We start from the raw sequence: 12,470 nt of genomic DNA on the forward strand, positions 1-12,470 counted from the left end.
AACATCTCTAAGAAGCTTCATGGATGTGGTGTAGGAGGACATGCAGAGGGGTGGCGTGACTGAGGAGATAGAGGGAGATGGTCTGCTGTTGGACCCCCTAAAAGCAATAAGCCAAAAGCAGAAGAAGTAGTGACATTTTGTGGTTTCAGCTTAGTCAGATGGTCCCCACGTGAAATCTATGTGGGCAGGGTGTCATGATAGCGTGTTCATGTGTGTGCTTGTACATACAGACATTTGCTAAGCGTATGCATGTGTGGGCATGGACATATGCACTAGGAAGGTGGTAACCTGCTTTTGTGTGTAGGTGTGGTAACTGATTGTCAAGCCACTCCACAGGACTTGCAATCTAAATGCAAAGAACTTAACATTAACACCACCAGGCCTAAAAAGCTAACCCCACTCTGTGATGGGAGAGGCTCCACCCACTCCTCCGAGTTAATGAAATACTTTTCTTGCATCCTTTTTGTGACTCGGTATCAACACACAAAAGCAGCTCTAAGCTTCTGCTAAGAGACGCTATTAGGCACAATATAAATAGTAAAACCCTCTTAGCTGATCAAATTATCATCAAGCTCCCATCAAGTGGAACTAAAACAGCGGTAACACAAGCAACATTAGTAGCCTAATAGCGTTCAAACAGCATGTTAATATATAAATTAGGGAAACTCTATTTAGATGTCATCAGGTACTTAACAGCTTCAGAAATGACTTAACCATTCTCAACTGAGAACTGGAGCAAACATTACATTTCAGAGTGTATATTTGCATAAATTTAGTATCAACTTTTACAGTAATTTTTAAAAAGAAGTAGGTCTGTGAGAAACGGTGCAGGGAATGTGATGAAAGGTTTAGCTCGAGGCATGCATAGGCTCACTTATGCTGCGTACCTGTTAATACACACACTTAGAAGTGAGGCAGATTTCAAATGAACTAAATTATTGTTTATTAATTCTATTTTTTATGATATTCTGTAGTCAAAAAGAAAATCAGGGAATCAGGAAATACACTGGAAGTTTTTTTTTTTTAAATGAACGCACACAAGCACGAAGCATGTAGAGCAGCAGCCAGGGGACGAGAGACTGAGAGCAACATACAGAGACCGTGAAAGCTTGGCAAAAGAAGAAAAAACATGATCGAGGGAGCGAGGAAACCAAGCGAGCAGAGAACAAATTTGTGGGTGCCAATAAAGCAGAACTCTAAGTCACTTGAGTTTTAATTTCCTGCCAGGGGAAGCGAGAACAATATCAAGATTGAAACACGACTTTCAATGAGTCACTCTCAGAGGCAGCTCAGTGGGATCAGGCTGTTAACATTCGAAACATCATCCCTCCGTCTCTCTTCTTCCTGCTCCTCCATTTGCGTTATTGCATAGGCGCACATGCACACAAACACACTGGTATGCATCAGCGCACATGGGCCCATAAATGTGATAGCGTACACATGAGCCCTCAGTAACACGCACAAACACACTCACACACAAACACGGTGCAATGGCACTAATGAGAGTGCATGACTAATACCTCTTCAGTCCTTTCTTCAGATGAGTGCTTATTATGGTCTGTCAAGGAGATGAATCAGTTTATGTCACGGTTACTATGGTGATCAAAGCCTCCAGCACTTCCCTTAAGTGCCTGCTAGCTAAAATAAGCTATTTTAACCCCTTTAACTACAGGCCTATCAGTGTACAGTGACACCCACACACAAACATATAAATAGGCGAGCTGACTCTCTGACCTCTCTGGAGACAAGTGAAAACCCCCCTGAGGGACTGTTTGAAACCCCTTTATACACACAACAGGCAAACAAGAACTAAAAAAACAGACTCAAATTAAGGCAGAAATAAAAGATAAACATGATTTTATGACATAAATTAACCAAAAAAGGGTGACTTTCTGGAGCAATGCATTTTTTATTAGGATCACCTCAGAGATCAAACTGTCATTAGATGTTTTTAAACCTTACCAACTTTACTGCGAGTATGTGCAGCCATAAAATATAAATGCATTAAGCAGACTTGACAATCCTATGAAATGTACCCAATCTGCATTTTTAATGGCAGGCGCTTTTTTCAGAATCACAATTTGGTTAACTCATTCTCTAACAGCACTTCTGAGATAACAGATAATAACTAGTTTTATCAGTGCTTTCTGCTCATTTTATGTTTTGCTAGGCCTTTATTTAGTTCTTTGAGTTCCTCACTTTCTGGGATTCACAGATTGGATCTCGCTGTAGCTTTCAGAGTTAGTATATTTTTTATAAACTTTGTATTTCTCTTTCTTGTATTTGTTGACAGGTGTTTGTGTTTAGATTAAGATTGGTCTCCTCTGCTTATTTTATGTTTTACTTTGTGAGTTTGTTTTCAGTTGTATCTTCTTTCAGATTTACTTCCCGTTGGTCTAGCTTTGATTCCCTCACTATGTTCACTTGTTGTTTATTGTGTTCAACTGTGTCTTGTTTAGCTGTTTGTTCAGTCCCTCCACCAGTGTGTATAAACAGTCCTGTCAATCCATTTGTTTGGTGCTGTATATCCCTGGCTATGCCTGCTCTGTATTTTTGGTTTCATGCTCTTTGTGCATTTTAGAGTCTCTGTCTTTTTGTTTATGTGTGCTCACATGAATTCAAAGAATTTGGACTTTGTGTTTATGCCAGATAATCAGCAATAAAAGCATGTACCTCTTCCTTTTGTGTCCTCAAAAGCAAAGGGTCACAGATGAGTTATATTATATGGCAGGAAATACCATTTTTTGTGTTCCATTACAATAAATAAATAAAAATATTTAAACAACTCTTTTTGGGGGAGGTGGAGGGTTAATCAGTAATGTTTATGATTAAATCACCAGAAAGATGCATCAACTACTGTTTTTTTCTGCCTAATTAAAAAAACAAATGCAATAAACAAAACACAAATCAGGTTCTAACACAGAACGCATCCTAAAACTGTGATATTATTTCTTGTCAGTGTTAAAGATTTAAGTAGTTTAAATATTTTTACCATCCTTTTATTTTATTACTTATCTTTTTAGCATATTTCTAATATTCAAGTAGCAATGTTATGAAAGCACAATTTTTAGCAACAAAAATAACTGTACTCACGTGGTTTTCCCCGCTAGTCTTTCCAATGTCTACTGCGCATGCTCTTAGCTAGGTCATATGACAAGGAAATCGAAACTAAAGAAGTGGACTATGAAGCAAAGATCAGTTGAGAGCAAGAGTGTCAGATGCAATCAGTTCCTTGTTTGTTAGACTAACTATGCTGTATTAAAGTCTCGATAAGCTACTCACAGCGTAATTACATCTTGCATGCGTGTTGGTCACATTGATAGAAGACGAGCTTATGTTTCTGGAATGTGTCATATGTTAGCATTGATCTAAAAATAAGAACAAACTAACATGTTTGTTTAACTTTAGCCGATTGGCTGTAGTGCTAGCTAAATCTGCGCACGCGCATTGGGCTGATAGCAGAGAGCTATCTTGACACGGCAAGTTATAAATCTGCGTCTGTGCAGTGAAGTTTCAGTGTGGATAGGTAGCTGTTTGGGGACTGGTTCGCAGACAACTCGAAGTGGGACAGTTTGCAGTTAGTCAGGGTAAACTTTTATCTTTTTAAGAGGAGCAGCTCTAACTGTGTAGGTTTTATTTGTGTGGTCCGGTAAGCTAGCTGTGTTTGAAGATGAGGCTGAGTGGAGTGCTCGTGTGTTTGTTCCTGCTTTGTGTTGAGAGATGCTGGAGTGACACACCAGCAAACTGCACCTACGAAGACCTGGTGGGAACATGGGTGTTCCAGGTGTCCAAAGGAGGACACGACAAGACGGTGAACTGTTCCGCTGAAGGTAAAAAAACCCCCAAAAAAGCACACCATATCTAAAAAACCAAACAAACGGTCACACAATATGGGGTCACATGAGGAGGAAATAAATAGTTAGCTTTTTGGAAATCATGTGACAGTCTTATGATGAGGCATGTGTTAAGTTCCAGGAAGTTGTACTTTGTTTAAATTGTATTTTTAAAACTTGCAGTATTGCACAAGTAAAACATACATTAAAGATAGTAGTAAAAATGGTCCAACAAAAATTTGGCTTAACTTTGTTGTAAAGAGTTGATGAAGTCAATCTAAAGGTCGACTGAGGGGATTTTTCCTGCCTTTCATTGTGTGCCGTGTTCCTCTACAGCTGTAGGTGAGAGCACCGTGACTGTGACTCTGCAGAAACTGTCTGTGGCCACAGATGAGCTGGGGCACACCGGCTTCTTCACCATCATCTACAATCAAGGCTTTGAAGTGGTCATTAATGGGTACAAATGGTTCGCCTTCTTCAAGGTAAAAGATGGCTGCGACTAATTTGTGGATTTGAGTGATGTCTTAAAGTTCATGCCATGTTAGAGCTGCACATGCAATCTCCCAGCTTGCTGAGTTTTCCAACCATTATTGAAGTCGTGCTGTTTTTTAAGTATTTTATGCACTGTTCTTTTCTGAAGCCAGAGTGATAAAAGACTTGATATGTCAAAGTTTGACTCATCATTTAAAGCAATTAGAACTTGAGCTGTAAATGAATTTCAATCGTCGGTTAACCTTTATCTAAATATCTAAGAGTTAACTCTGTCTCAATTTCCTCTTTCTTTACCTCATTTAATCTTTGAATTTCGTGTTATTTAAAAGCAGCAGTTTCAGACTTCAGAATCTTTTGGCTCTGTGTGTGTGTGTGTGTGTGTGTGTGTGTGTGTGTGTGTGTGTGTGTGTGTGTGTGTGTGTGTGTGTGTGTGTGTGTGTGTGTGTGTGTGTGTGTGTGTGTGTGTGTGTTTCTTATCAGTCACATGACAGTGAGCTCAGAGACGTGTCATAGCTACAAGTGTGGTCCACTTCACTGATGACCATTGTCTGGTTCTTGATTTATTCAGTGTAATTAAACAATCTAATTTAATCTAAACACTCTTGTACTGTATTTTCAAACTTTAACATCAACGGTTACCTGAATAACTTAATTAAATATGAGTTATACTAGTTTAACTATCTGATTTTAATTCACTTGCTTTTAAAAAGGTTCTTTATATTGGAATAAAATGATTTGACTGAATTGTTCACACGATGTCCAGCTTTAATCTGCGTGTCTCTTTAAACTTTCAGTACAGTCAAGAAGGTCCTAAGGTGACCAGCTATTGTGACCAGACCCTACCAGGGTGGGTCCATGATGTCCTGGGGCGTAACTGGGCATGCTTTGTTGGAAAGAGGGTAAATCCAGTACCACCCCGAATAGAATACAAACCAGTCTTTGGCAGCAGGTACATAACTATACAAACCTTTTTTGTTGGGTTTTTTTTCTGTCACAAGATCTTTAAGATGATTGGGTATAAAAAGAAATTGTCTGAGAGGTTGAAAGAAAAATTGGTGTGCAAATGGTTCAAAGTTTTAAGAGCGAAATTGCTAAGAAATTGGATATGTCATCATCTTTGGTGAGTAATAACAAACCATTCTCAGAGTTGTAAGTAACTTTTGTATGGCAGAGACATGATTTAAAAACCAGTACAGCTATTTTGACCCGGCATTGAAAATGGACTCCACTCTGTGTTGTAAAATCACTCCCTAAAGCTGCTGTTAGTAAAAACAGTTTGTCACTGAAAACTCTGTCAACCAAAGAAGTCCAAACCTAAACAAGATATAAACATGCAACTTCCTTCCAGAAAACCCTGCACAACTGTGCAGACATCAATAATTTTGAAAAAATTTTACCCTGAGGGGTGAAAATTAACTGACCTACATTTAATATTTATCACCCATTGGAAATTCAATTCAGTTTAGTCCAAATAAGCAGGTATTATTTAAAAGTACAATTTTACTATTGTAATATTTTCAAATATAATATAGTGTAAAAATCATTAGGAAATTATTGCCTTTTTCCCCCTCACAGCCAGGATCCTTATGATCATGTCTTTTTACTTAGTAGTAGTTATTTGTGGGTAACAGGTTCTTCTATTGTGAAGTGAGTGATTTGAAACTTAATCGATTGTTTCCCACACTTATCACTGCCTTGCTCTAGTATGTGGAAGTGCTGGGGTTTTTTTGTTTTGTTTTTTGTTTTGTTTTTTTCTTTATTTGAGAGTTGTGTAACCAACCAACACAACAAGTCTTTATTTTGCAACTTACAGTTAAGCAACTTGGCTGAAGTGGCATAAAAAGACCACACTGATTGACTGCATCATTGAAAAAAACAAATTGATTCAGGTTATGAATTAGTAAAGATGCATATTTGGTTGAAATGTTATTGAGCAACAACATCCCATACAGTATTAAAAAAAATCAATAAAAAACATCAGATTAACATTGTAAACTTCTATTTATAAAATGTGGTTGAATTCCACAGAGGTATGGACACAAACATGTGCAACGTTGCATTAACTAGTTTCCTTTCCTTTTTGTCAATTGCCTCCTTATTTAACAATTTAGTGTTGAGGCGGTCAGAAAAAGGGGAACAGTGACTGTAACAGCTGTCTGGTCTTCCTTTTCACTATACTGCTTCTGCTTTTCAGCATTAATTACCAGATGCGTGCATTTAAAATAAATAAATAAAATCTGTACATTTTAACCAACTTTCTATCATGTTGTGATTTTACTCAGATCTGTTTCAGTCAGTTTCTCTCTCTGTTTGGGGCTGAGGAGTCTCCTTGAAATCTTTTATATTTGTACCTAATTAATTGTAATGTACCTTTATTATTTCTCCAGACTGCCACAGAAGCTCTACAAACACAGCATGGACTTTATTGATGTGATCAACTCTGTTCAGAAATCCTGGAAGGCTGCGCCCTACCCAGAGCATGAGATGTACACTTTACAGGAGCTGCAATACAGAGCAGGCGGGCCTGCCTCTCGTATCCCTGTGTGAGTATTTACTTGCACTTCCCGTTGTGTACTCCGGGGTCCGGACATAGGAGACAAAAGATGTACACATAGGTAATATGTTTGCAATATTAGGAGCTAGTCTGTTGATTTGTTTGGGAGGTGTTTTCAAAAGGGGGAAAAAAAAGGTTAGTACACGTTTGTGTTTTGTGTCTAGTTAAGCCATGACTGCTTGTCTTTTGTCCCGTCTTCCTCCCAACACTCCCAACCAGTCGTGGCAGAGCAAAAACTCCCTTCCTGTAAAAGGGAGTTTTTGCTCCCCACTATCACCAAGTGCTCGGTCAAAGGGTGTTGTTTGATTGTTGGAGTTTTCTCTCTGGTATTTCGGGGGTTTTAACATGTAAAATATAAAGCTCCTTGAAGTCACTCCTGTTTTGCTTTGGTGCTATAGAAGAACGCTCAACTGAATTTACGTGTGGACAGTCCCTGCACCCTTATCTTGAAAGGTCAGCACTACTAAACTAAGGCTGTTCAGTGTGTCATTGTGGCAGTCCTCCATAGCATTCAGCAACCCATCCTGGGAGTTTCCACCCCTGCAGTTGTTTGGACTCCAACACACCAGCTGAATTTATTGTCATGATTTAATAAGTCAGTAAAGACTTTTCTCCTGCAGGCAAACTTTACAAGAAGCACCATAAATAGTATATAATTCTCTACCACAGAGGGAGGATGTCCTGCCACAATGAAGAATGGAATTCATCAGTAGTATATTTTGTACAAATATCACTTGGACTAACAGATCCATCTTACTTAATATGGATTTACACACATTACATTTCCATAGTTATGGTTTTGTATAGGACTGCTTTTCAGTGCAAATGTGTTAAGTAAAATTACCCCCTTTTACATTTTAGGCGCGCTCGCCCAGCACCTGTGAAAGCTGACGTAGCTAAGATGGCGTCAGCTCTACCTGAGCAATGGGACTGGAGAAAGGTTGATGGGGTTAACTTTGTTAGCCCTGTGAGAAACCAAGGTACGCAATATAATAAATTTAATACAAAGTTCACTCAATACGATATAGAAAAGTTAAAGGGTCAGATTCAGACAAAGCCATACCTTTCCTTTTGAGCAGCTGTCACTAAGTCAGGCACTGAACAACTGCTCACCAGCTACCCTGCTTCCCTCTTTGCAAGCCAGGGTGTCCTTTCTGCTTTCCTCCTGTGTTTCTGCACAGCCTAGTGTGTGAGTGGAGAGATTATGCATGCTTAGTACTTTAAGTGTCTGAGAGGGTCTCTGTAGGATGGGGTTTAAGGAGCTGGAGAGGGTTGAAGTATTTCAGTCAAAGCGCACTCAGCCACTGTGCAGAGTTGCAGAGCTTTTTCTGCTTCAGTGTTATAAGTCAGGTGGATTCTTAAGGTTCCATTTCAGTTCACAAACATTGGCAGGCTTGAAAGTAAATTGGTGTGGGTGGTCTGGCAGAGGGTGCAATGCAAGGAAAGTGCCCATACACTCAATCAGAGCCCCCATTACTTTGAAATGCAGTGTTTTAGTGTATTGTCGTCACCCCGATGGGCGAGCAGGTGACGTGGACACCCAAGTTTGTGAATGTGAGAACTCAAGAACAAAAAGACATAGGACTTTCAAATTTCTAACATAGGTGTATCTACGAAATATCTCAGATGAGTTTGAATCTCAGTGACCTTGACCTCAAGGTGAAGGTCAGAGGTCAAGTTTTCTGAAAATCTTATGAATGTGATAACTTTAGTACAAGGTGACAGTGGATTCATACAAAAATTTATGCAATGGGTGCATCTAGCTGGAGGCTGAGTGCTACCTCCGGCCGCTGCTGGTATTTTTAAAATTTATTATACAAAGTCAGTATTTTATAAGGTGTCTGATTTATCACTGGGAATTTACCAGAAGTAGACATTAGTTGGTTGAAAAATTGCATATAAATGTTAGCAGTCTTCCATCTGTGGGTACAGTTAATGGTGTTGTAGAGGAACATGGTAAATGGCCTGCATTTGTATAGCGCTTTACTTAGTCCCTAAGGACCCCAAAGCGCTTTACACTACATTCAGTCATTCACCCATTCATACACACATTCACACACTGGTGATAGCAAGCTACATTTTAGCCACTGACAGAGGCGAGGCTGCCGGACACTGGCGCCACCAGGCCCTCTGACCACCACCAATAGGCAAACATGGGGTTAGTATCTTGCCCAATCGAACAACCGACCTTTTGGTTTGTGGTCGACCTGCTCTGCCACCCGAGCTGCAGCCACCCCACATGATTAGTGTTCCTAATGTTAGAGCGTTTATGACTCTTTATTAATGTTGCACCTGGATCTCCCTTGCGTGTCAGCACTGGAGGATTGCAGGTGCATGTTATTTTAGCAAAGTACAGATTTATTAAGTCCTGTGAAAAAGCTTTAATTTTTCTGTCTTGGTCATACAAATGTTTGTCATCACAAACTAGACCAGCAGATGTTTTTCCACTACCGTAGGAACAAAGTGTTTGTATAAGAGTTAAAATTAGGACCGTTGTAGCTTTACAAGTTGCCATAGTTTGCTTGGAAACCAAATGAGAAAACAACAACTATCACAAGTTTTGCAATGTTGGGATTTATTGAAGTGCTGCTGTGTTTCATAGTAGTGTTTTCTTAATGGAAATTTTGGATTTTCTGTTTCAGCATCATGCGGAAGCTGCTACTCCTTTGCCACAATGGGAATGCTGGAAGCTCGTATTCGAGTCCTCACCAACAACAGCGACGCTCCCACCCTCAGCCCTCAACAAGTGGTCTCTTGCTCTGAGTACTCTCAAGGTAAACTAACTGTAAATCTGTGCGTTTGTTATTTGACTGCCAGTTCAATTAATATTAAAACAGTTATTGGCTATTGCACATTTATGCTACAAGTAGAAAATTGACAAAACATAAAGTGAAGAATATTTAGTCGATGTAAATATCGAATATCACAATACACTGTAACGATGGAAAATGTATGTATTGAATTTTTGTTTGTTTGCTTTGAGGGGGGGTTGCCTTCAACCCTAATCTGAACAAATATTGCTGAAGTATTTTAATAGCGTGTACAAAGTGGGATCAAGATGTTCTGTAAAGTATATGAAATCACAAAAGGATTTCTAGGGTGCAGACTATGAGCAACCATGTTAGAAGAGGTCTACAGGTCCAGAAAAAAGACTGACTGGTCAAATGTAAATTGGGTACAGGTTTTGCAAATGCTGTAACTCCTTTTTGAAGAATCTTTTTGCATTTAGTATCATCAGTGGCTTTATAAAGTCATATTAATGCATTTTCAGTAATGCCCCCCCATCTTGGATCACATTACGTTTTGCCCTTGAAAGGTTTTTGACAGGTTTAATATGTTAAGCAAACCTTGTTTTTCTCCTCCTATTTTTAAGGTTGTGATGGCGGGTTCCCATACCTGATTGGGAAGTACACACAGGATTTTGGCATTGTGGACGAGTCATGCTTTCCGTATGTTGGAAAGAACACTCCGTGTGGTGTTCCTCAGAACTGTAGGCGCATTTACGCAGCAGAATACAACTATGTTGGTGGCTTTTACGGCGGCTGCAGTGAGGCGGCCATGATGTTGGAGCTGGTCAAGAATGGACCTATGGCAGTAGCTTTTGAGGTACAACAGCTTCTCCCTGATCTAAGGCTTGATCTGTTAATGCAAATTCAACCCTCACCATAAACTAAGAGATAAAAAGAATTCTACAGACCAGTGTTTTTGAAATGGGGGGGAAAAAAGAAGATCAAAATCAAATGATCATACTTGCTGTTCACAGATCTTTCATTTTCTTGAGTTTATTACTTTGTTTGGTGTTGGACGAGGCTGTCCTTGGAGGGTGGCTCACCTCAGCCATAAAACACTGACTGAAAACCCGATTCAGCAACGTCTCTTAAGGGTTTTGAATGTTACAGATTTTCATGAATTTTCTAAATTGTATTGTTTCAAATCACCACATTCAATATAAACTGTCTTCTAAATCTTTCTAAGCACAGGTTTTAATTATTTTCTTAACCCCAAACACATAAGTAAGCCAGCGGACAGAGAGATGAGCAGAGCAGCAACCCCTTGAACTCTAGATCCTTTATATCGGAGTGTATTTGCTTTCCAGTTAAAAATAAAATGATCCCATTCTGTTCACAGGTCTATCCTGACTTCATGAACTATAAGGAGGGCATCTACCACCACACTGGCCTTGCAGACCCATTCAATCCCTTTGAGCTGACCAACCATGCCGTGTTGCTGGTGGGGTACGGCCGCTGCCACAAGACTGGGCAGAATTACTGGATTGTCAAGAACAGCTGGGGCACCGGCTGGGGCGAGGAAGGCTACTTCCGAATTCGCCGCGGAAATGACGAGTGTGCCATCGAGAGCATCGCTGTCGCAGCCAACCCTATACCTAAACTGTAGAGGCTGAAACCTCAGAATTGACATAATCAATGATGATTGACATAACCAATGGTTATGAGTCACAGATTTTAAAGCACAAATATTCCATGGTTTTTATCAACATATGCATTGGCGATTGACAATTTAAAGCTAAATGTATAAGTTTTCACAAAAGAATTGAGTCACAGGGTGGCACTAATGAGCAGAGCAAGATTAATTAAATGAAAAATTATGGATTTGCGCTGTAATGGTAATCTTCCAAATGGATATGCAATTTGTTTAAAAGGGAAATCAATCTGAAATCTTAACATTGTTTATTTATATTTTTCATAAACTGCCAGCTCTCAGATCAGGAAGTACGGTGCATACAGTAGGTTATCCACATAATTTCATACGTTGCTGTGATTTTTTTTTTTTTTTTTTTTTTAATAGTTTTTGCTCCCAAATGTAAAAGTTGAGAATTTGGGTATGAAAGATTTTGTTTGTATGAATTACACATGTTTACAGCTCTTAAAATGGATTTTTAATTGAAGGGAAACTGTAATGCTGCTCTTTTGATGCCACTCCCCAACACCACCACTTTTTTATGTTTGCTGATTTAAGCAGTGACTGATTAGCTGCCTTTTGAATATCCAAGCTCTAACTGCCAGTAAGTACTTGAAATCAAGTACCTACCACTGTGGATTAGGACATACTGCTTGTCTCAGTATGTCCTAAGTTTTACTTGTCACGCTTAAAGGGAAATCCAGATGTGTGTTTTGTTCTTTGACTCAGGAATGCACTGAACAGAGTTGAAACCTCTTTTGTCCTTGCTACATTGAAACCAAAACTGCCATGTTTTCCTGTTGGATGATTTTTAAGAGTTCCCCAGTGAGCTGTGATTGCTGGATCAGTTAATAAAGGGATGCAACTGATTGTAGTGCCTCTTACTCCTCCTCCATCCCCTTTCTATTTCAATTTGGAAGTTTTTAAATAATTTTTTGTGTGTGACAAAATGTAATGCAATTTTCTATAAATGAAATAAAATAATTGGAAAAAGCATAATATAAAATTTAAATACTTCCACTGGTCACTTTATTAGGTACATCTTGCTAGTACCAGGTTCTTCCCTTCAGCACTGCCTTAAGTCTTCATGGCAAAGACTCAATAAGATGCTGACAGATCCTTGGTCTATATTAACATGATCACGCAGTGACTGTAGATTTGTCGGCTGCACA

At 39.2% G+C, this 12,470-nt stretch overlaps 1 protein-coding gene across 1 annotated transcript; it reads left to right on the top strand.

The window, feature by feature from the left end:
* The first annotated feature begins 3,476 nt into the window (after positions 1-3,476).
* On the top strand, positions 3,477-12,168 carry ctsc (cathepsin C). Its single transcript, XM_006802091.3, has 8 exons — positions 3,477-3,830; positions 4,170-4,315; positions 5,120-5,274; positions 6,713-6,868; positions 7,741-7,859; positions 9,522-9,653; positions 10,253-10,485; positions 11,008-12,168. The coding sequence occupies exons 1-8, from the start codon at positions 3,671-3,673 to the stop codon at positions 11,272-11,274; spliced, it is 1,368 nt and encodes a 455-aa protein (XP_006802154.1). The 5' UTR covers positions 3,477-3,670; the 3' UTR covers positions 11,275-12,168.
* Positions 12,169-12,470: the final 302 nt, after the last annotated feature.

Source organism: Neolamprologus brichardi, chromosome 14 (assembly GCF_056152115.1).
Source record: "Neolamprologus brichardi isolate AB-2024 chromosome 14, ASM5615211v1, whole genome shotgun sequence".
Taxonomy (NCBI): Eukaryota; Metazoa; Chordata; class Actinopteri; order Cichliformes; family Cichlidae; genus Neolamprologus; species Neolamprologus brichardi.

Coding starts and splice junctions, on each gene's coding strand:
- ctsc (XM_006802091.3), top strand. CDS start 3,671: ATGAGGCTGAGTGGAGTGCTCGTGTGTTTGTTCCTGCTTTGTGTTGAG. Junction 3,831..4,169: donor GGTGAACTGTTCCGCTGAAG/GTAAAAAAACCC, acceptor GTTCCTCTACAG/CTGTAGGTGAGAGCACCGTG. Junction 10,486..11,007: donor CTATGGCAGTAGCTTTTGAG/GTACAACAGCTT, acceptor TTCTGTTCACAG/GTCTATCCTGACTTCATGAA.